This window comes from Cyanistes caeruleus, chromosome 1, assembly GCF_971803275.1.
Source record: "Cyanistes caeruleus chromosome 1, bCyaCae1.hap1.1, whole genome shotgun sequence".
Taxonomy (NCBI): domain Eukaryota; kingdom Metazoa; phylum Chordata; class Aves; order Passeriformes; family Paridae; genus Cyanistes; species Cyanistes caeruleus.
In genome coordinates this window covers 42,500,304-42,525,208 of record NC_141701.1, presented here as the reverse complement: position 1 = coordinate 42,525,208, position 24,905 = coordinate 42,500,304, and the positions used below count along the sequence as shown (strand labels likewise).

The 24,905-nt window shown below is 40.9% G+C and overlaps 2 protein-coding genes across 7 annotated transcripts in view; one reads left to right on the top strand and one right to left on the bottom strand.

The window, feature by feature from the left end:
• The window catches only part of MAPRE2 (microtubule associated protein RP/EB family member 2), a 98,829-nt gene extending 87,718 nt beyond the window's left edge, over nt 1-11,111 (top strand). For all 6 annotated transcript variants that reach the window (XM_086888678.1, XM_086888669.1, XM_023921154.2 and 3 more), the window contains 2 exons: nt 3,729-3,887; nt 8,963-11,111. In XM_086888678.1, the coding sequence (XP_086744804.1) occupies nt 3,729-3,887; nt 8,963-9,034 (231 nt within the window). In that variant the 3' untranslated portion in view covers nt 9,035-11,111. The remainder of the gene's footprint in view (nt 1-3,728; nt 3,888-8,962) is intronic.
• A 1,681-nt stretch (nt 11,112-12,792) lies between these two features.
• Nucleotides 12,793-24,905, bottom strand: part of LOC111924880 (ethanolaminephosphotransferase 1-like) — a 55,306-nt gene continuing 43,193 nt past the window's right edge. Inside the window, exons 7-10 of the mRNA XM_086888640.1 lie at nt 21,932-21,980; nt 19,701-19,881; nt 16,577-16,759; nt 12,793-15,472 (exon numbers count right to left, since the gene is read on the bottom strand). Coding sequence (XP_086744766.1) covers nt 15,407-15,472; nt 16,577-16,759; nt 19,701-19,881; nt 21,932-21,980 — 479 coding nt within the window. The 3' untranslated portion in view covers nt 12,793-15,406. The remainder of the gene's footprint in view (nt 15,473-16,576; nt 16,760-19,700; nt 19,882-21,931; nt 21,981-24,905) is intronic.

Sequence of the window (24,905 nt, the reverse complement as noted above, 5' to 3'; positions counted from 1 at the left end):
GTAAATGCCACCACTATATATGAGGCCTGATCCCTGTTATTTGTCCTTGGTGAGGGAAAATAGAAAGGAAAAAACTCATATTTTATAATTCCTGGCAGCTGCATTCAGGAAGTAGTCATTATTCTGGATCAAGTATAATTTTCCACAGTTAATTTCAGTTTCAGACTTTCATTGACCTCAACAGCAAAGATTTCAGCTTGCTGGGGCACCATTTTCAAGTTTTTGATGAGTTGTACATTGAAAGGTAGTGGATGGATAGCCACATCCCAGACATGGCATTCTGCAGATTAAAGGTATCATTCTGAGCAGCAGAGAGCACAACTGGGTCCACCAGCTTTCCAAATGGGCTCTAGATTGCTTTTGTAATAAAAAACTTTTTAAATGTTGCACAAGGAATGAATGTATATGTTTTTCATGGAATCATTTTTTTTTAATCAACGTTGAGCGGAGTTCAAACGTCACCTTAATGCAACTGAAACTGTGACATTTGTACTCAGAAGTCATAATGTGTTTGCTTCAGGAGGAAGAGTTGGTTGGCATCTGAGCAATATAAAAATATTTGATCTTTACTGAAATAGACAGTCACTATCACATCCACTGCTAACATATTCCTAGCACGTTCCATGTGTGAAAACCTTAAGCTTTATATACAAATAACCCTGAAGGAAAATGGATGATTTCCCCCATCACCAAAGAGAAGAAGAAGAAATTCTGAGGTTTTGAAAAACTGATTCTTTAATAGCTAGTTTTTAAGAGACATCATCTAGCTAGAATGGTCTGGAAGGCTTTTTTTCTTAATGCTGACAGCATTTGGTATCTCATTTCCCACTAATGGATACTTGTAAACCATGGCCATATTACATGAGCCAAAAAAGCTATGCTGCAAGCAGCTCTGAGCCAGGTTTTCCTGACCCCCAGTGTGAGCATGCTGCAAGAGCCAAATTGCCTGTTTTTTACTACTCTGCAGCAGTTGTGGAGATGAGGGCAGCAGCCACCGTTTACCGTGTTTCTGTGTTGATTATAAGTAAGAAGTGATGAATTGTGTCTTGAATATCTGGGTCCTATGTGGCTCTAATAGTTTTTTCATCCTTTTCATGGCTTGCAGCTGAGGGAGATGGAAACATCTGACCTTCCATGCAATTTGTAGCAGAAAAGTTTAATTAGTGGGGATGTCTCTACACTGTGTTTTACCATAGTGTAGCTTAATGAGCTATTTGCAGTAATTGTAAGCCGTCCCTAATATTTGCCAGTTAATGGCTCCCTACAATTTTAAAGATTCTCTTAAAATCATCTTCAAACTGTGCCAGTAAGTTAAACTCCAACATTAAATTCCAAGGAGTGTCACTCTGCAGTGGAACTCGATTACCCATAGCATTAAAATAACAAAGTGGTCCCTGTTGTGTCTTTGGTCAGTGCCAACTAACTCTCTCTCTCGAAGAGTGTCTAGGTGCAGCTGAGGTGACAGCAGAAACCAGGGGTTATTGCATACAGAGAAGGGACTTTTACATATGGAGAATGGTCCCAGGAACTATTAGATGTGTGCTGGTATACATGTAGGTTCTGAAAACAGCATCACTGTGGCTTTTTGGCTGCAGTTGGGTCTAATCTGCAGCCTGCCTCAGCAGCCCTGTGAGTATTCCTGCTACCAGTAAGTGCCATCAGAGAAAAGACCAGTCAGTAAGAAGTGCTGCCTTTGCACCCATTAACTGGGTTGCAGAGGGATACTTGCAGTCCAGAAATAGAGCATGGGAGTTGATGTGAGGTGTTCCTCAAGTGTCAGCCATTTGGCATCCTCATGGAAGGAAAAAGTAGGATGCAGATGTGCAAAGTATCTGAAGCAATATGGATTCACACGGCACAGACAGGTAGTTGGAACTGAAGGAAAGCATATCTGGTTTGGTTATAACAAAGTTTACTCTATACAGTAATTAATTAACTCCATGCATATGTACATAAGTGATTTTGTTTCTTTAAACAGCTTGAATGTGAGAGGATGAAAACAGGAGAATGTCTTCATAGTAAATAGGTCAGAAGGGGAGATAGTCTCAGCTATTAGCTGCCAGTTTTTCAGCTGAAGTTCATTGTTTTCCCAAGCTCTAGCAAGCACAGAGCAAGAGATCTGGAAACAGTTACATTCTTACTCTGGCTGGATTCAGGCATTGCTCTCAAGCAATATGATGTGGCCGTTCCAGAAGGCACATCCTGAGTACGAGGTCTTCATCTACAGACCAGAATATTGTAAACTCTTTATTTTGCTCTTCCTACTTTTGTAAAAAAATAGCTAATTTTAAGGTGACTGGTCATTATATCCATAATGGATTCAAACTGTCAAGGGGAGACTTGAGTGTCACACTCAGGCAACTAGTCAGAAATGAATTAGTGCATAAATGAGATGCCCTGAGATCCTGCACTGGTAACAGGTCAGTTCTGCTGCTTGACGCCTTTGAGAGAGCAATCAAAGGTCAGAAAAAGTCATCCCTAGCTCAGCAGTCATGGAAAAACAAACTGAAAGGATTTAGTAGGCTATCAAAGCATTGTTTGAACTCTGCTGGTATTTTTACTAGTGAAGGAAATAAATTGACTTGCAATAGAACTGGCAGCACAGAAGTTTCTATTAAATCGTATCAGTTCACTGAAATGTAGTCTGATATGATTTAATTTATTTAGCATGTTTTATTTAGAAAATCATTTGTGTAATTGCAGCCTTTAAAATGCAAATGCTAATTTGGCTGTAATTGGATGTGATTTGGGTCAGTGTATTTACCGTAGACAGCTTTATCTGTGATTATTTCTGTTGGTTTTTATGCTGCTGTCCTCTGAATTTCCAAGCCACTTTGATGTTATCCTGATTGTGTATACCCCATTAGACAGAAGTTTATATGTTATGCTCCCACAAAGCTGTTCTTTTTAAAATATATATGTATAAAAATACATTGCAACATCTGTCATGATTTATACAAAGCCTAATCATTAACAGCTACATTGCCCATGAATTATTTGCAGCAGTCCTAGTGGTGAAATTGAGGCTGACAGCATAGCTTGAAGACTCTTGTGAACAAGGTTGCAAAGGAGGAAGGTACTTGGCATTTGGAGAATTTGTTGGTAGACGCAGCACATCAGTCAGAGCAGGTAGCCTGTGGTGCACCCAGTCATGGCAGCAGAGTGCTGAAACACAGGTTTGTAAAATGTGGTAAGTGAGGAGGCAGAACAGGAGAGGTGGAAAACCAGCAATACCACATTTGTAACTAGAAGACCTTTTAATTTCCTGACTATTTCCCTCCTTTGCTAGTTGAAGGTATTTTTAGGCAAGGAGATACTGTAGGTTTCCCAACACTTACACATTTATCCGGGCAAAATAACACAAGTACTTAGCCAAAAGTTTTATTAGTTACCACTACATGACATTTCTGGCAGCCCTGCTAGGAGACATGGCTTAGGTAGCCCTGATTTCTGAACTGCTGCTTTGAGCTTCAATGTTAAGAGTGCTGAGAAAATTGACCTTTAAGGATCAAGGTTAAGATGTATCCAGGCTGAGTAGTGGGGGAGCCTGATTTACTATTCTCTGTGGGGTAGGGTTCAATTTATCTCTGCAGCAAGAAAACTGGACTTTATTTTAAGCTATAAAATGGAATATGTATTTAATATTGTTTAGCATACAAAATTTTATACCATTCTTTTTTCTGTAGTGCACCTCAGAACTGATGCATCATGTCTTGGTTTGTATACAGGTACATTCATTAAAACTTGCACTTGAAGGCGTGGAGAAGGAAAGGGATTTCTACTTTGGCAAATTAAGGGAGATTGAACTTCTCTGCCAAGAACATGGGGGAGAGAATAATGACCTTGTCAATCGGCTAATGGAAGTCCTTTATGCTTCAGATGAACACGTAAGTTGAAACTTAATGGATTTTATTTCAACAAAAAAAGCTTAATTGCATAAAATTTTATCTGTATAGTATTGGGTCATATCTTGTATTTAGGCCAGCAGAACTTTAGCAGCTAGGATTCCTGTGACTCCTTCCCCAAAAGGAAATTCGCAATTGCATACAACAGACTTTTTAGCTTGGGGAGAGGATTCAGGAGGTTTATTGCTTTTCACTGCTTCAGTGTAGGTTTTGTATTCTGGGTTTGCTGAGCTTTAGCTAAAAAGGGGAGGGTCTGTGTCACAGTTTTAAATTGGTTTCATATGGTTCTGAGACTTAGTTTTGTTTTTTCCATCTTCCCCCTGTGTGCATGAAGTCTTTTACTCATGTTCTTTAATGTGTTGAAAATCACAAAAATTCTGGCAGAGGTGCTCTTCGCTGTCTACAGCTGTGAACCTTCTCTGGCCCATGTGGCAGTGTTGGAATATGTATGGTGCAGGTTGCCAAATACATAATTATATCTACAAAGATAATGCTCTTTAGCATTTTTTATCCCGTTGCTATAGGCAAAATTCTTCCTTGTGCAAACCAAATAATCCTGTATTAGCAAAATTTCAGAAGTGTATTGTCTGCAAGATTAAGCAAGAATCTCATTGCATCTTAGACTTAATGTTGTAGACACTGAACAAAGCAAGAAGCTGCAAAGGGTGCTGGTTAAATTCCTCAGAGACATTCAGGGATAATGATTCAGTGGAGATTTAGCTGAACTACTCCCATTCATGTTAGCTAAATCTCTGTATGGATTGTGCTGACAACTGACCCTTCAGTCTCCAGCAGAGGAAGGCTTTGGCTCCAGAGTGTACAAGCATCGACTTAATCCCTTGGCAGCACTGTGGTACTGTAGGCTGGCTTACATCTGCTCCCAGAAAGCTGTTGCAGCAGTAGCCAGCTGACTTAGTTTTATATCAAAACTAGTGCTGAAGGAACTACTAATTCCACATACTTTTTCTAAAAGAGGCAAATGTAGGACCTAAAGGTTTGAAAGTTAAGTGCAAGAGAGCCACAAGTTTGAAGCTAACAGGTGCCACTGCTCAGATGAGAAGTGACAAGGGAAAGAGGATTTGTTCAGCAGACCAGAACGAGTGCTAGAGAGGAAAAAGAGAAGGAAACCATTATTTTCACAGGAATAAACAATAAGACAAATTTGCCAGGCATGTGATAACAGGGTAAAAGTGTTACATATATCTAGTGGTCAGAGAAAATGTCTTCTGGATTCAAGAGTAGTGATTTATTTATAAAGCAAAGCCAGAAAAATCCTTCTTCTCCCCATACCCCTACCACATCTATCTGTCTGTTGGCTTAAATAGCAGAGTGGTTCCACACCAAGGAATGCATTTGTTGCTTTTCCTTCTGCAGTCTTCCTTACTGGCAGAACACATTACAAAATGTTCTACTTCAGACCATTTCCCAGTGTTTGATCTGCTTCTTCCCTCCAAGCCCTTCTCTGTTGAAATCATCATCCATCCCTGCATGTGAACTACATACAACTGTGCTTTCATCTAAAATCTGGTTGCTGTTGGAGACTGGGTGTGTCACTGCAGCAGGAGAGCAGGAGAGCTCGTCCAGAGAGGAATACAGAGGCCATTCCTCACACCATTTTTTTGTTCTTTTTGGTGGGAGACTTCATCTCAGTTTAACAGATGGACTGTGACTTGCTGAGGAATGATCCATTGCATTAGCACTAAACCAAAGTCTGATTCAGATTCTGCCTACTTTTTGGTTTTGGAATTTACTGTCTTATTGCCCTACTTTCCCCTTCAGATCTGGGTTGTTTTTTCCTCTCTCTCTCTCTCTCTCTGTAACGAATTTGTCCCAAGTTAAATTCTTTGTCTCACAGTATTTTGCAGGCTAATCTCTTGGTAACAGCAGTTTGGCTTTCCTAGTCAGGCCATGAGGCTGTTAGAAGAATTGTGTGTAGAATGATTAGAAATGCAAGTATAGAGTTTAGTCCTTCAAAGAATCATTATCCAGGTGTTTGATTATTGTAGTATTGCATTGAAGAGATTTTGATCAGGTTCATGTCTTGGGGTGTGGAGTGGGGTAGTTATTTTTCTCAGAATTTCAGTTTATAGTGTAGTTTCAGTCATGTCACCTTCTAAGCTTCTGCTTTGCTTAATTCAATAAGAACTAATGTTTTAAGATTGAACAAATTTTTTAATTTTTTTTAAAATTATTTTTTTGTGAGTTTGAGCAGCATAAATATCAATCCAGTTGGTTCCTTCTATTTAGGGCCTTCGTTTTGTTTTCCCTGTTAAAATTCTGCTTAAACCTGATCATTATGTCTCTGCTTAAGCAAGAGGGATATAATATACTGTCATTTAAAGTTTGGCTGGTCAGTCCATTGACCTTTGTAATTTTTAATTATGAATTGATCATTTATAATCCTACTTCTTCTTCAAAAACATCAAAGTTGCCAGAGAACAGTGCTCAAAAGGCTACATTTGAATGGTGGAGAAATGTGGCCCCTATTTTTCAAGCTGTCAGTGTGTAAAGCTCTTGGTCTTGTGGTACTACACTAGAAGAGCTTCAGAGTGATGGACGAGAAGAGGCTCTGTGTCTAGTTATGAAGCCCAGAGCTGCTTAGTTCTTGGCATAAAGCAGAAATGTAGGAAAGCTTTTGCTTTCCTACACAGGCTGTTGTGGTTCAGTTCATGTAGAAGTTGGGAGAATTTCTCATGTTGGACATCTCAGTTGCTCTGCTCAATTTCCCAGAGCAATTGTTCGAAATGCAGCAGGTTTGGTGACTCTGCTCTAGCAGCTTCTGTATCTGCTGCTACTTTTGGAAAAGGCCCCCACCCTCCCCAACACCAGGTTTTCATAGTCCAACTCTTCAGTCTACAGGCACACCTGAATAGTTTGAGGCAGATGGACCTAAGGGTCGAAAGAGACCATCTCTCAATATGGGAGACAGAGATGACCATGGTCGTGTGGCTCAAGCCAGAAATAAGTGCTCCAAATAGATCTTCCACGACTTTCCTTATTAGGGGATGCTGTTCAATGAGATTCCACAGTCCTAAAGTAATTGGACTCTTATGGTTCCCATTTCATGTATTTATACAAGCTGTACATACTGAAAAACATGTCCCAAGTCTCAGAACAACCTCTGAGGTAGTTATAAGATTCATTATTTCCATCAAAGATAAACCTGGCAAGATAGGGACCTCCACTCCTCTTCAGAGCTGTGGAGTAGATTTCACTCCCTCTGCTTAGAGGTTTTTCCTAGTGTACGAATGACAAGAAAGCATGCACATGACCCAAAAAATCTGCACAAGTAGGCTTTCTAATAGTGTATCTCACAAAGTCATCATACACAGGGCCTGTGGAACATGTGCATTCCAGAACAGGTCACCTCAGCACAGGAGGAGGGTCAGGACAGGTGGGTTAAGGCAGCATTGCTCACCGCAGCTAAAGAAGATCCAGTTTTCTCACCCCACAGGGCAGGGTCACGTTCTCCCAGCTGTCAGCTCCTCCCTGTGAACCTCCTGTTCTCTGCACATCCTGCATCCTTGCAGCCCATCACAGGAGCTGCAGCTTTTAGGAACTGCTCACAAAGCTGTTTTGACATGATGTACCTACTGTATGTAATAAGGGCATCATTTCCCCCAAGGGGCCAAAACGTGCTTAACTTCAGCTGCCCTGACAGACATGTGACTTCCACCTGAAAATGGCACCTGAGTGATAGAAAGCTTGCTTTCAGTTCAAATTGGGCTGTTTCTATACATGGTAAATGGATGACTCTTTCCATTGTATCAACAAATGCTAGGAACCTTATTCTGCTTCTGGCCTTTAGGTAAATATTTTATTGCCAGAAGGGAATTTGCTTGTTTCATAAGCTGCCCTGGACTATTGTGGGGAAACTAAAATAATGGCCTTCCTTTTATTTTGATTTTTGCCTCAAATTAAAAAACTTAGCAGTAGCAATTTGTTAAAGTTTGTTGTTCAAGAAACTTACTTCTAACAAAAGTTAGGGGGCCAGGTGGGTTCTGTAGAGGTAGCCCACTGGGGATGCTGGAATTTGAATGGCAGCTCAGTGTCTTGGAAAAGTGTTTTCCTTTGGAGCTGCCTACGGCAGAGCAGTACTAATTCAGGGCAGAGCGTACACGAGAGGGATCTCTTCAGTGAACCGTGCTGTGGAAAGATGGAAAGCACTTGAGAGGAAAGCTGTAAATGCAGCTGTGCTTAATGGCAGTCCAGAAGGGATGCTCTAAAAGTCAGCCAGACTTTTTGAGCTCAGATAACATTGAGGTCAACTCAGGATACTAGGCCTGTTGCCTGTAATTTGAAAGTTGTTTGGAGCTGGTGTCACCTGCAGTGAGGATACAGCCTTTCCTTGTGTCAGGGATTCATCTTCCAGTGGGAATGTATATTTACAGAGACAGCTTTGGATAATACTGTGCATAAAAACAATGGGAAGTATTTACTTAGTAATTAGCACTTTTTACAGTAGCTCTGTAAGTCAGTGATTATGGGGCTTTCCCCCCCAGCCTGCCCAAGAAAATGTGTTTGCAAGTCTGTGGGAGTTAACATGGGTATATTATTTTGGGAAAGTAATATGCTTGACCTCAAAAAGGAGGCTGTGTTGAATTTTTAAAGCAGGTGATAGTAAAAGTGTCTTGTCCATTTAGTGATCTAAACCTTGAGAGAAGAGTGTGTGAAAAGTACAGCAGACAGGTCCAGAAAACCTTGGACAAGCTGAAAATGGGAGGACATCAGGATGCTATGGTACAGCTTCTATGGTTGGCATATCACTGTCTAACTATTCAAAATGTTTGCTCACCAGAACAGATAACAGATAGTAATGTTGAAAGCTGACATTTTTTTCTAGGGAAATAACAGTACTGCATATGCCTCAATTAGGAGTAAAGTAAGTACATTTTAATATAATAATACAAGATGCTGCTTTCCTCAGGAAATAGCTCATTTTGTACTCCTTTGCATGAAAATTGTTAAGTTTTATGCTACAGTGAGCATCATGGGGCAAGATTACATGAGGAATGCTTTCTGCTGAAGAGTGTTTTGGTATCTTTTTCTTCCTGCAGGAGAGCCACACAGATGAGCATGAAGGTGAAGAGCAAGTCCATGAACAGCCCCAGCAGCAGGATGAGTACTGACTCACGCAGCATCTCTGACAATTTTCGTTTTGTGTGAGAACTTTCTTCTGGAGAATGGAACATGTGCGGCCTCAAACTTGAAATCAGTTCACTCCCAGTCTGCCATTAACATTTATGTACCATAGTGAGTGCCAGCCAACCACTGCATTCTGTACCAATACTTTGCCAAGATGCATTTGCAGACGTCTTCTTTCAGTGTATCTTCCCAAGAGGTGGTAGGGCTACATCACCTACTGTACATCACTGCAACGTCACCACTTGGCTGCTTGAGATTTGTTCTGCTCTTTAAAAATATATATATTTATTTTTTTTTTCTTTTTCGTCTTAAGTATGATACACTTGTAACTTGTTCTAACATATTTATATTGGCATTTTGTGTGGCAAGGAGTTCTGTACCACTAGCTGTGTCTCTCACTTTTGTGGTGCTTTTACGTTTTCTAGTACATCTGCCTTGGGGCATCAGTTTGGCCAAACAGTTGAAATAAAGGGATACAGTGGATGTCATACTCAAGCCATAACGATGAGGCTGTGTTGTGGAGGAAAACGCTTGTGTTGCTCACATTTATTCCTTTCCTGTCTTCACAAATGGAAGGTGGAGCATCTGTTTCACTGGGAGATGAAATCCCTGTGTTAGGAAGCTTGTTAGAAAGCTGCATGGTATGTTTTTTGGCTGATTTCTGGAGGAACAGACATCCACTTAAGCTCTTTGAAAACCCTCCCAGTTTCCTAACTAGTCAGTAGACATTTCCCAGCTTTTCTTCTTTTCTGAGGAATCCAGTCCCAGCCTCCAGCTGCAGCTCTACCTCCGCAGAGCTCAGTGCTGAGGGAGGAGAGAAATCTCCTTGACACAAGTGTAGCTGCAGGACACAGTCTCTGCCATCATCCTTGGCTTCCCACCTCTCAGAAAGGGAGAAAGTAGGCCAGCCATTTCCTTCCACTTTCCTTCCTCCTTCCACTGCCCCAGCCATGCAAGTATAGAAGACAGAAATTTTGTCACTAGTGCAAAGTGCAGGGGAAAACAGCAACAGCATTGGCCCTGAACCACACCTCAAACTCCCCTGTAAGTGGATGGTGGACACTTCACAGGTTTAAGGCTGCTTCCAATGCATGGAGAGGCAGTGAGGAGTCCTTCTGGAGACAGGGCACACATCAGAAGGGGAACATCTGACTGGGGGCACAGAGCTGTTTCTGTGCTTGGCTGACCTTCCTTCTTCAAGGCCAGTGTGGTGCAGAACCATATGTGCACTGGAGATGTCTGCAGCGGGAGTATTCCCTTCCAGTGTGGTCCCATGGCCCTGTTCTAAATGATGATATTTTATAAACAGAGGCATCTTGAAGTATAAAAAGCATTCCTTGTTCTTCTCCTACCATTGTGCTTTGTAGTCTCTCTGGTTATTTAATGCCTGGTATTCTTGGTCTCTCGCTTCATTTTCTGAATCCTGGTTTGTTGTGCTGATTTAGCAGGTACGTGGAAGTCCCACCCAAATGACATTCACTGAAAAACTCCACAGTCTATTGAACAGCTAAATAATTTTAGGTATTCTTAGGTTCCTAAAGCATTAGGTCCCCAGCTTATGCTTCCATAGAAAGATTTCCAGTGAATCAGCCCCCAGGCACACACACATGCACATGCAGTTTTCCATTCCTAATCAATCTTCTGCAGCTAAGTGGCTCTTAGTTAAATGTGAGAACCCTGCTGTTGTGTCGCACCACCGACAATATATAAAATGCTGTTGAGCACCAAAACAGGTATTACCAGTTTCTTGATCCTCCCCCTGCACAGCAGAAGAGTTTCTGGACCCTGCAGGCTGAAGTTTTCCCAGCCCTGCACCCAGTATTGACCTCACATCCTACCCAGTGATGAAATCAAAGTACTGCAACCTGCAGGCCAGCGCTTTCCTCTCCCGTTTCAATTGGTTACAAGTAAGGTCTGGTTTATAAAATCATGTTTTTTCCAAAATAATTATTTCCAAGAATCACCACAAATGGGGGAATTGTCATTTTTGTTGTATTTGTGTTTATTAGAACATATGTACTTATTACAATTGTCATTGTAATAAACAGTAGTTCTTCATAATACTGTTGAAGAGCAGTTACTAATTTTTTTTCCAGACTCCAGAATGTCCTTTAACCTTTATGGGATCTCTGAATGGGGCAAGGAGTTTGGGATCAGGCCATAAACTTAATTTCATCAGCACGTCTCTGCCTACTGGAGTTCATCCTTCTGCCAATACTTGAGCAGGTGCATGGAGAGCGCTTCAAGGGAAAACATTTTTCTGAAGGTGCAAATGGTTGGGGTTGCTGAGCTCCCCAGACAGTTCATAGCCAGGCTGTTGTGCCTCTCTTCTTTTCTCTCTATTGAAGCACATCTGAAAAAAAAAATTAAAAAGCTGAACTTCGCTTCCTGAAAATTCCTTGTATCCTGTTTCTGATCTGAGGACCATAGCCCTCTCACTGCTTGCATCAAGGGGGGAGTGACTGATGTAGGGAGCCAGGGCAGTGAAATTCTTTGGGGGCACCAGAATTGTGGCTGTGCTGAGGGGAGAGCAGTGTTCTGAAAGGGGAAAGAGTTGTCCTTCCCCCCCCCACCCCCTGTGAGTAACCCATTCTTCTGTTATGGTTTTAATATGCATTTGTAATTACCTTTACTAAATAGCACACCATAAAGCTTTGGTTATATATTAAATGTAAACTGAAAGGAATGTAAACATATGTATTGTTAATTATAAATAGATAAGTAATGGCATAATAGATACAAAAAAAAAAAAGTCTTATTCAGATGTATCAGTCATTTTACGTTATCCACAAACTGTCGCATGATAGAGTAGATTTTTGTCTGAATATGTGAATAACTTGACTTGCGTTTATCTTTTTACATATTTAATAAAAAAATATATGTTAAAATCTGTCTAGCTCTAGAGACTATTCGGAACATTCTACAATAATAATTTTCTGGATTAAATACATATTTTTGATTCATCAGGGGCTGCATATGGGAGCAGGAAGAAAAAGGCAGCTGCTTTAAAAGCCCAAGAAGTTCACTTATCCTGTGTGTGTGGATAGCACCTGTTTCACCAAGAGCTCAGCAACTCTATTCCCTTTTATAAATCAAAACAGAAAATACATGCATGTATGTGCATGTAAACAGCACATTTTTCTTTATAGCAAATGCTTTCAGATTTTGGAGTGCTAACTCCCTTGGGTATCAGTCTGAAGCAAAACTGGCAGCAGCCAGGAGGCAAAGAGAGCACTACAGAAAGGTGCCAAAGCTCCCAGTGGGCTTCCTCGCAGTGGCCAGGTATTCAGGGATGAATCTTCAATGAAGTACCTAAAAGCCATCTAGATTTTAGATCAAAGTATGAGGTTTTGTGGGGAGGGAAGGGCGAAAATTCATTGTAGTTCTCACAGCTCTGGTCTTTTGTAGCTGCAGTAGTTGCTGCTCAAGCGCAGGAGTTCTGAGCCTTGGGTGAGGACTCTTTTCTTCTGTGTTGAAGTGATGCTGTTGTGAGCCACCAGCCTGCACCTTGCTGCTCCAGGTATCCCTGGGCCTCTGACAGGGGAGGGAGGGGAGGATGAAGCAGGGACCAGAGGAACCCATTTCCAACCCAGGCCTTCAAAGCTGGGAGAGAAGCTCTTGTCTAGCTGCTTTTCGTAAGACCAGGAGGAAGGCATGTCCTTGGGTTAGTGCAAATGCTCTAAAGCTTAAAAAAAAGTGATAGATTTTTCCAGTTCAGATAGTTGACAACTTTCTGCCATAATGTTGTGACCAAAAAAATTTATTGTTAGGCCATCTACATACCTGACTTTGCAAAATAAATCTGTGACCATACAGCCCTATGAACAAAAGCATTTTTCTTCCTATTCATTGAACTAGTTGCCATCTGTGATGGCTAATAATTCAATATATACACTGTGCAGTACATGATCTCTTTTTATACTTGTCTTTATACAGATTGTAGTGACAAATTGATTTAAAGAGGAAAAAGAAAGTTATTTGCAATGTGTTCCTATAGAAGGTGAAAAAACTGGCCAGAGATTAATGTCCTTTAAAAGTGATATTTGCTTTCCCTTTAGAAAGGTTCAAGTGCAGGCAGGTTGTGGTAGTTCAAGTTTTAAAATTTCATTTAATGAATATTTCAACACACTCCATTCCAGTGCATCAAATTGCACTGCTTCTGTGACCCTTATTTCCAGCTGTTTCCTAAATAAGTGCAAGACAGATGGAAAAAGGAAGCCTGTCTACAGAGTTTCTCCAGTATGACCACATTCAATTTGGAGTTATTTTTGTTTATTGTATTCTAATTCTTTTCTCACCAGAATTTCCTCAATACTTATGATGGAAAGGTGAAATACAAGCTACCTTTATAAAGCAGGTGAGACTTTTGTGGCAGTGTATCAGGTATTGGATGTAATATTTAACTTCATCCAACACTGAGACTGCTGGGTGTGTGCAGCGATGTCAAACTCCTCACTCCCTTTCAAATGCAGTCAGAACTGCCTTTTTTGGCAAACCTCATGGAATAAAGAGCCTTCAGACTTACTCCAGGTGAGTTCTTGGGCAGTTAGGGAGCACTTCTGTGGAGACCCCATGCTCCCTGGGCATCACACGGGGTAAGGGCATTGCTGCCATACCATTGGGGAGAAAGGCTGGGAGATGCCTCTTGTAGCTGGGCTGCAGGGGTTCCAAAAGGCATCCTCCCTTCCCTGCCCAGCTCTTGACAAACCACACAGCATGACTTGTCCCCTCTGCCTAAATCACACCTGGAGCTGCTCCAACTGTGACTCATCTAATCATCATTTGGGGGGTGGGACCCTCAATGTGCTTGTTTGGTAGGCGGAACGTGGATTCTGTCAAACCTGAAGGAACTTCCTGGTATTTCTGCTTTGTGACAGGGGAAGCTGATGTTCTGGCTTGTCCCCTGGTGCCTGTGGCAAAGGCTGCCTGGGGAAATCAGCCCTGCTGGTGTTGTGGTAGGGCAACTGCTGTAACAGGCAGTACCACCTTAAGCTGAAGCTGCTCATGCAACTTGCCAGTGCTCAGCTGAAAATATTAATAGGAGCTACTGACGTGAAGGTAAATTAACCTGGGGGGGAAAAATGATCAGGCTAGTAATAAACCCACAGAAACAGTCTAAGCACTGGGAAAGATGAACTTCAGACTCAGCTCAGCAGCTCAAAAACTAGACTTCCACATGGCTTCTGGCAAATGAGATGGTTAAATAGTTAATAAATGTGCCAGGCTGTCAATCTCATCCCTCTGTGCTTACCTTGGGGAAGTGGACAGATTGTTTAATTAGTGCTTCAAGGCCACAAAGGCCCTCAGGCTAGGGCAACATATGAAAAGAGATGAAACTGAAATTCTTACTCCCTCCTCCAAGGCACACAGAAAACCCATGTGTATTATAGATGAAGGGAGGAGTTTGCATCTGCATGCAAACATGTAATGTTAGAAAAAAAAAATAAAATCTTGTTTCTGTTTCTAAAACCACAAGAATTTGCTCCAAGCACACAGGTAAATAATGACTTGTTTAGCATTTTGCACTGGTGGATGATGTTGGACTGAAACAAGTTTTGAAGAGAAATATGTGAGTCTTCAAAGGTCTGCTGGCCAAATTTATTTTCAGCTGTTTACCTTTGTAGGCTATATTGTTTGTTGCTACTGAAATATAAACAATGTGCTTGTTACTGGCTAGAAAATAAATAGAAGGGCCAGCTGCTGCTGTATTAAGCCTGCATTTCTGACAGGTCAGCTGAGACTCAATGCTGAGAATGGGAAAAAACCAATACATTCCAAAAACACTTTACTGTACCCATAGCTTTCTGAGCTCATTCACTTGTCTTCACACATTCATATGAGGTGAGGAAAAGACTGAATAAGCTGCACAAGCCTTTCAGGAGGTTGTGTGGAGGAAATGAGTTGTGAGAAAATAAATATGGCAAATGAAGCAGGCACAAATGTCTGGGTTGGAAGGATGTACAGGGAGGGTTTGCATTGCTGGGGTCCTACTGGTGACTAGGCTGGGCAAAACCAGTGCTGGTTATGAATCACTGAAGATCTTGTGTAACCCAGCATGGATTTATCCAGGACTTTGGACACAGTGGTAAGGAGGAGGAAGACAAAACAGAGGTGAGTAACACAGCTTGGTAAAAAGAATAAGCATCAACAGAACAGCTTGGTAAAGTTCTCTGCTGGACAGGCATCTTCCTCTGAGCTGGAGTATCTGGCTGCATAGCTCGTTGTCGCAGTGGTTCAGATATCTGTACTATTCTATTCTTTGGTTATTTTAATCAGACTCATCCCAACTATTTATCACATCAGAAGAGCTGCAAATCTCCATGTCAAGTGTTACAGTCTGATCTCGGTGCAGGTGTTCACTCTTGGATGCGTTTCTTCAGGGAAAAGATGTAAATGTTCAAGTGCTCACTCAGCTGCCTACCCTAAAGAGAAATTGCAGAGATTAGCAACCTGCTTTGTATGCGCTTCACAATTCACTGCCTCTCCTCCCAGTGAGAGGGGGGAGGACCCAGCCACAGTCCTCACATACTTGGGGATCTCTGAGTACACAGGGACCTGTAAGTATTCAAGAGAACTGTTTTCCTTATATTCCTCTTGCAACACACTGCTGGGAAGTGAAATGGCTACAGACCAGATTCACAGGTGACATAAGCTGTGATGGAGCTGGTCCCCTCAGTGAACTGTGAATTTTGACCAGGTATTTCCATTCTGATCTCCACCAACAGGCCCATGTTGGATGCTCAGGTAAACTCTACTATGCCACCAATGTCTGCTGACAAAAGGCTGCTTTCAAAGAAAAATCCTTACATCCCAGTGGTGTGGCTTAAATAAAAGAATGATGACAAGCTCCCTCTGAAATGAGACCTTTGTCATGCAAGGTGTTTTATCTAAAAGCTAACACCATTACAGCAGATGCTAAAGGATCGTTTGACAATTTAGAAAAGTGGACATCAACTAAGTAAAACTTAATTTAAGCAGTAGTTCAGATGACAGTGATAAGACAGATCTAGCAGACACAAAAATGTGCTGGCGAGATTGAATGAACTGGAAAACTATTCATGTCACCAGCTTGAGAGATGCTAGCAGAGGGCCAAGAAAAAATTGGGACATCTATTTTGCCTGCAGATTCAAAGCAAAGTTGACCTTATTTTATTATTTCTATTTATGTCACTTTGCATTTTACCTTCCTATTTTTTTCAGTCAAGTGACCTTAGGAAGAAGAAAGGCAAAAAAAGAGGGGCAGAATCATTCATGCCACATGGGTCGACTGCTACATAAAACCACTCCATAAATATTATAATTTTGATGTGTTTAAAGCCAAAACCAGTTGGCTACACTGGAATAATTCAAGTCACTGAAGTTGCTGCACATGTGAAAAGGCATTGCCTGCAGTAAACTGATTTCTTTTTCTTAACTTTAGACTAAATAAAACAACACACAGTACTAAAAAAAAACCCCAAAACATAAAGATCCAGACTCCCAGACAATGCCCCAACGAGAAACTGTTTCCAGAGCCCTCTGCTCACCACGCAGACCCCATAGTGCACATGGGCAGCCGTGAGCAGGGCGGTGAAGACGCCGAGAACCGCTTCTTCCATGCAGCCCAGCAGCCCGGAGATGGCTGCGTACACCACCAGCGCCAGCGGGAACAGGAACCAGTGGAACAGCTCCGGCCGGGTGCTGCTCATCTGGCAGACGATCACCTTGCACTGTCGGAGCAAAAGGGGCCAGGTGAGAAGTGCTGGGCCAGCCCCAAGGGTCTCAGGAAAAGTACTTCCATTTTCTCCGTGGGTTGCTTTGGGTGAGGGGGAAACAGGGCTACAGTTCAACATGGGGCTTGTTTCTGGTGAGCTGCTGCTACAGGTACACACCTCCCTGCCTCACTGGCTCTAGAGGACATTATTGCAATTTAAAATACACCATTTTTGGAGACCGTGCTGTGTGTGATACACCTGATAAGCAGAAGCACGTCCTCACAAAAGGGGAATTTGTTTGCCACCTTATGTTTTCACAGGGGATCATAAAGCTGCGATCCCAAATCAAATGTGCCACCACTTAATCACCGGGAGAGTCTGCTGGTATTTTAACCACGCAGCCTGACAGAAATATCTTCTGGTTCATTGTATAGAAGTGAGGGAAGACAATATATGACATTTTCACATCCTGGTTTTACTTTTCTAGCACTCCTTTATGTACTAAAACACCAATTTCTTGGCTCCATCATGGAAGTGGGCTCCCTGGAGATGTAGCTGGGGCCCAAAGAAAGGGATCCCACTCAGAATGGCAGAAAAAATGAATATATGATGCATGGTTTAACTGAAGGCAATTAGCTTAATTCTACTGAGTTCTGGAAAAATAATGAGACAAATTGACTTGAAATTCAGTATTTTAAAAGCAATTAAGCACACTGAAGTGTTTTGTCTGGTTTAGGCTCCTTAAGAAATGTGTCTCATATATAACATGCCCATTACAAAATGAAGAGGAATTTAGGCACATCTGAAATATTTTATCGATTTAAGTTTCACTCAGAACTGAAATGTGGTTAAAAATAGATTTTATGTATCCTGAAAACAGCAGAAGAATGAAAAACTCATTCCCTGTGCAGTGCCTGAAATCTTATGACAGCAGCAGTAGGAGTCTGACCATAGGAAAGAAATACTAGCTTTACTGCCTTTGCTGTGGAAGCTAAAGAATGCAAAAATAAACCATGAAAAAATAATTAGCTTTGAATAGTGGAAGAAGTAAGCCTTTGTATCTAATGTTAATATTTTCACTTACAATCTCAGTATTGATTATGAATTTTTTTAATAACACTGGTTTTATGAGTCCTTTGGGAATCATTCTAAAGGGTATCAGAAATTGCTAAAGCAATCTATAAACTATAATTTTTCTGACTACATAACTGAACCTGACCATAGGTTGGATTTCACATTGTTTTAAACCATTATTATACTTATATATTTGGGAGACCAAATACATGGTCAAAGGCATGAGAAGTTCCAGGTCTGGCAGGTAGAGAACCATGGTTTGCAAGTCTGTGTTCTGCAGAACAGGTAATGGAAACCCAATGTGTCAGGCTATCATGGAGAAGAAAAGTATTGCCATGACAAGCCTTGCTGGAAGAAATGTGTCTAAGGGACCAGAAGAAGCGAAAGGAAATGCAGGCTTGATTTACATTTTAGAAAGTTACAAATTCCAACTAACACCTATACATTTTTAATGCTTGCTTTTGAAATGTTAAAATTTTCAGCTAACATGCATACATTTATAATTCACATGAGCCTCCAACATTGCAATGGGTTTTTTTGGGAAAAGAAAAAACAAAGCCTGAAGAATATGTGTTGTACTCAGTGTCTGATAAACTGCAGCCTGTAAAGAAACTTCTGGTTTGCCTTATTATTTTTCTTCTGCAAGCATCCTGCCACAATCACTCTTGATTGGTTAAGATGTATGTGCAGAATGTGCCATCTGCCAAACACTGAAAGCATTTTCCATACTGGCATGAAGCAACTGTATTTCTCATTTTGGAATCTTCCCTATTCTCTTAAGAAAAAGAGGTAGATTAGGTAATGAAAAATGAGGACAATAAAACTTACACATCTGAAAAGCAACTCGTTTTTGCGAGATTAAGTTCTTAAGATGGAACTGTTTGATTTGTGACCCTCAGAAATGTACATTTATAGGATACATCTAGCAAACATCACAATTATAACTTTTTCTCCATTCCTGAATTCAGATTTCTAAAGGGGCTATGCTTTCTCTTTTAAAACCTCTCATTTTTGAAGATCTGTCTCATAGAGCAAGGCACCTCTAGGCCTTTCACTTTTTAAACTGGATGTAGCATTGCTCAGTGGCAAGATTTTAGATGGTGTTGGAGACTATTTTCCTAGGTTGACACTAGTCACTATCCTCTAGGGTATTTTTCCTTAAATGCAAGAACACCTTTCTGCTTGGCTGCTCTCCTGGCTTCCCCCAGAGAAGGAAGCCCTGGGTTACCTGCAGGGCTCAGCACCACTGTCAAGCTGCCTGTGCTAGAACTGCACAGAGATTTATGTTGTCTCTTGGGAAGCAAAGGGGGGAAACTGGTCACCATGATGTGGCACACAAGAATCTGTGAGCAGAGAGCCACCACGAGGCCTCTACAGCTCTTCACATCTTTCCCTAAAGCACGCTGTCAGTGGTATGGCCTTTTTCTAAATGGTGAAGGGAAAATGTAGGGTCAGCTGAACTGCAGGGTACTGGAATGTATGTACCACATTAAGGGACACACGAGCAAGGGAAAGCTACAAGCCCTCCACTCTTGCTAGTAAATCTGTGCCAGTGTTGACCTTTCTTTTACTTTGACAAGTCCCCAGTTCTGCCTGTATGTTGGGGAGTATCTGTTACATTTCTGGAAGTAAGGCATCCCTAGGGTTTTCATAAACCCTCAGAAAACAAACCAGAACCCTCATAAAAGTGTTACACTGTGGCAGAGGAGGTATTTCAGTACTGTAAGAGTCTAGACACAGAGTTTGTGGTGTGCTTTTATGAGACAGAGGTAGAAGATCTGTGTGACTGCTGATTTTAGCTACATTTCCTGCTCACTTCTGCTCATTCACAGAAAAATAGAAAGCTATCTCTAAATAATACCATCACCTCAAATATACTCACAATAACATTGGAGAAAGCAACCCCAACCATCCATAAAAAGAGTCTGGGTTGCTTTGCTAATATGTTGCTTGGAGATAAAACCACCCAGACTGTAAGAAGAATGAACAGCAACAGAGGTGACACAAGAGGTAGCAGTCCTTCATAGAGAGAATCATTCTTCAGTGTTTTCTTTAAATGTGCTCTGGAAATAAATACAATAATGTTGTAGATAAAGTAAATTTATCCATTCTATTTCCACACAGTAACTTCAAACTCTAGAACAAACTCAGCCCCAAGAATTCATCTTGCGACCAGTGCAAATATGCTAGATACCAGACATTTTTCAAGAAATTGTATTATACTGAAATAACATTTATTTCTGGGGTTAAATTATACTGATTTATTCACATAGTTCCTGATCAGCTTCACTTGCTCACCACTGTCTGGCAATGGACCAGTAAACTCACACAAAGTGAGCTGCAGTACTCTCAAGTATGCAGACATGCTGTGAATTCAAAATACACGGTTTTAGAGGATGAAGCTTCTAACATGAGACATAAAATTGTTGCAGTCAACACACCCCACGTTTTCAGAAGCAGCAGTCAAGCACATGGCTGGCAGGTATTGCTGTTGTTTAGGTCTGGAGGTGATGCTGCTTGACGATCCTGTACATAAGGATTTAGGTGCTTAAGCCCAAGTACAGCCTAAAGGGGAAGGTTTTGGCTAATTAGAGTACAGGAAAATTAATGATGCATTGTGTTTTCTCGGGTATTTTAAGCTGGTTTTTAAAGGCAGTAAATGATTGCGTTTTCTGTCAGCTAGGGAAATGGTAACTCTAAGTTCACTACCACTAAACCATCCCTTCATCCAGCTAGTTCAGAAGAGTGACTCTGTGTTTGAAATGTACTGGGAAATGTCCTGTTTAAAATCTTTGAACATATGTATTTATAGAAGCAGCTAGACAAAAATCCAAGAAATATCTTTCTCGTGCCAAAAAGGAATAATCTGCTCCTAAAATAACAACTGAGAACAGGCATCAGGATGAAGAAAGAGAGGAGATGATTGGAAAACCCAAATCCTTCATCACCAAAGAGCGTGTGTGTGCATCATTCCAGCATATCTGACTGGTCGTTTAAAATTGTTCTTCTCTTCAGAGTAATGATAAACCCAGGGGAAGGCTTGAGAGGAACTATGTCAAGTGATGACTTGAAAAGGGAAAACACTAAACAAAAGTCCCGACAGGAAAGGAAGGAAACCAAACCCTCAATGTTCATTGGGGTGAAGGCTGCTGCTGCCAGGGGCTGACATGCACAAGGTGCTTCCCTCCTCCTCTCAGGCATGCCCCAGACAGATTTCCTCGCACGGCTGGTTCCCAGCCCCCTGCCCCACAGCCCAGCCTTTCTGCAGGTCCTCAGCCTTTCCTGCCCCACATCTCCCAACTCTCCCACACTTCCTGCCCCAAACCTGGGGCTGTGCATGCTCTTGGTGACTACACTGAGTACCACCACACAAAAAGGGCTGTGTAGGAGAGGTGACATATGGTCCATTTTCTTACAGTCTCTCCAGAATTTAAATGTTAATATTGGTTTCCACTAATTCCTGAAGACAGACAGTGACAGTCCCTCCTCCAGGACACTTAGGACCTGAGAGACCTGAAGTGACAGATGAGTGAAATGAACTAGCAAATACTAGTGGAAGGCAGGCAGCATTAATAAAAATAGGCCATTGGAGTATAAACTAACCGAGTATAAAATTCCTGGGTGCAGCAAGCCAGTTCTTAGATGTAATCACAGCTTGCCACCTGCCTAGCTTACATCTGATAGCAATTAGCTGCAGACTTCATACAGAGGAGAGTTTTACAGAAGGACCAGGAAGACAATTAAGCACTTCACAGAGTGCAGGATGGTCAGCTATGGAATTCCACCCAGCACAGGCAGAAGTTACAAATCACATTTGATTGCAAACAAAATGCAGTGTTTTTTACTACAGGGCCTTTATCAGTGCAGGACTACTGTGAGACTGCCTGGAGAACAGCAAGTGAAAGGAAAAGGAGAGAGCTGTAAACATGAAAAAGAAACCAGTCAGATTCTGAAAACTCACCAGAAAAACCTTTTACTACATGATCAGGACAGCATCTGGATGAAAGAAGCTAGGCTACTTCAAGCATTACATTTATTTGTAAATGAGGAAACCATTAAATACACAGAATTAGATAGGAGGTGATAGAACTCATTTAATATTAATTAACTTACCTGTGAATGTTGTATAATGTTTGTGGAAATGATAGCAACAAACTGAAGCCTGGAAGAGAAAAACATTAATACGTAATTCAACACTGATGACCTCAGAGTTTTCTGATATGACAACAGACCCAGTGGGCTTTCTAAAAATGATTTAGTATTCCTGTACTCATTACAGGATATGAACTGAGTTTGGGGCCTTAGGCAATAACAAAACTGTTCTCTTTTTTTATCTAAACCTAGCTGCTATAGTTTCTGATGCAGAATTTCCTGTGTAATGAGTGACAAGATCAGAATTTTTTATAAAAATTCTGATGTAGCTAATAGATAGGATCAGTTATTTTTCATACAGGCTTCTCTGCTGGACCCAGAACAGCCCTACTTTTCATGAGCTGCTGTTATCTAGAAAAATCCAAGTCTAACACCAAAAGCCTTCCATTGGAATATAGAAAGATAATGAACTTCAAGCTAGGCTGTTCACTTTACTGGAGAAATAAGTTTATAGTTCAAAATATTAAGGGTCTACTAATGATCCGTTTTGATAATACAATAGCTTGAATGAATTAATTTTCATGACATATCCATCATTTGAACAAGTGGGGGTTTTTTACTTCTTTTGTAACACAGCTGTGATGTTTCTGGAGCTCAGCTTTAACCCACAAAGCACAAGAGTTTCACCTTTTCTAACTCTGTCTCTGTGTACCGCTGCTGGTATTATCAGCACAGCTGCCAGCAGCCCCTGAGCTGCCTGAAGACCCAGCTGTACCCCCTCCAACACCCACATCCAAAATAGGCTGGTCCACCCAAGAGCCAAAGAAGACCTTCAGCAACGAGTGGAAGTTTGAGATTTAAAAAAAAAATAAAATACACAAAAAAAAAAAAAAAAAAACAACCGTATGAGTCAGCCCTAACTAGGTGAAAATATACATCACTTTTTTAAATTTACATCATTCCCTGTAGAGCTCTTTGCTTTGTACTTCTCCCCCCTCACTTTCTGTGTATTGAGGGCTTTTCCCTGGTCAGTTTACTGCTTGGAGATTGCTCTGGGTACCGTATTTCTGCACAGCTTTTTTATTATAGGGCATGAGACTTGGGTGTGTTGCGCTAAATTAATACATAATTTTATTATATATATTATAATATATATAATATAATATATATATAATATATATAATATATATAATATATATCATATATAATACTATATATATTATTAATACATTATTTTATTGTGGGCAAGAAAAGCTCTCTGATGTGTTAGCCTTTCTGGTTTTGACCTAAAACATTTCATTTAAGAAGCACTCTGCTGCCTGTACAGAAAAGTAGAAAACTTTAATCTCATTATTAGCAACATGGGGGAGGAAAATGAGAAGATGATTTCAGATGACTTTTTACTGGGGCTAACGTGACAGAGCAGTGTCTTGAGAAATGTCAGTGTTTACCCTTCAGTCCTCATCAAGGACATACCCAAGTGTTTATTTTGCATCCTGGCCACAGTGGTAACTCAAGAGAAAGAAAACTAAACATGAAAGAATAGTTGAGATCAGGATTATTGGAAAAGAGAAGTAAAAAGGGATGCAATAGATAATCTATCTCTCCAGTCTTTCTGGTTATCTGCTAAAGAGAAGGAAACAAAGAATTGGAAAAAAACATAAAAGCCAGCCTATGAATAATTTCAGGTATTGCATTTTTTCATGTTTACTTTTTGGATTTGCTTTTTAAAACAATTAAGAGCTCTGCTTCTTTACCATGACAGACAGCTATTTGCTATCAAACAGCTGCAGGATGTGCAATTGAAGTAATATCCCAAATATTTTGTCAATACATTTCTAAAACTCTCAGGCTTAGTGCCTTCAGAGTGATCTGTGTTTAATGTGCACTCCAGTTAGCTATGTTTTCTATTAGGCAGGGAGCGCTAGTTCAATAAAATCTTGAGTTACGTACAGCAGTTCCAACATCTGTATCACATTAGAGCAGACATGAGACAAAACACTGACTCTTGAGGTTAAATCTAAATTTCCTGCTGCAATCCTGAAGTTTGATTTGTTAGGAGAAAAGCAACCGAGAGGAACAGAAATAGAGACTAGAACTAGAAATAGAATTCAAAGAGAAATGGTTGCCAACAATTTGTTATTTTTATGAAGTGCCATTTTAGTTAGAAATAACACACTGACCACAAACAGTCCCCCAGCTAGCAAAAAGCCACTTTCCAAACGGGGCAGTTCCACCAGTTACTCCCCTGTATTTTCACACGGCTTTGCTTTCAGCACAGCAAGAGAGCTGAGGATGCAGCAGGGAAAGCAAAGGGTGTTCCCCCGCTTCTTATGGGATTTTCAGAATTCCATCATTTCCTATAACATGTTGCTTTCCCATCTTTTTTTTAGTTAAAGAGGCCTGGCTTGGGGGCTGCTTTTGGTACTCATTAAGTCTGCTTTTTAATTGGCGTTAGGGATCCCTTTGTGCCCAGGAGCTAAACTGCTGCATCCGCATTGCTGCCATTCCCTGCTGCTCTGAGGAACAAAAGGTGCAGCCTGGAAAGCAAACCCACTGCTGGCTCTCTGGCACTCAGCCACCCAGGCACTGCCCAAGTGATGATCATGGAGATTTTTTGTTTTGTTTTGTTTTTAATGTCCTAAAAGTAAATATTTTATTTTAAAAATCCATTTTCAATGCATTAGATATTTTTAACACACATGGGAAAATAGAACTCTTTAAGCATTGTTAGAAGTAGTACACTGCTCTTCCAGGATTTTCCTATTCTTCAGCTGATTCAAAAATCTGAGACCCAACAGTAAGAACACAGACCTATATTAAAGTCAGAAATAGCAAAGCACAGATGGGTGGCACAGATACACAGGGAATTCTTGTGTAGGCTGAAAGTATCAAGCCCAAATCCTTGGATTTAAGTACAATCCTATTGTCAGTCCTCTGTGTTGCACAACGTAGACTCCCTTTTCAGAGAAACAAACATTTTTAAAGCTCTTTA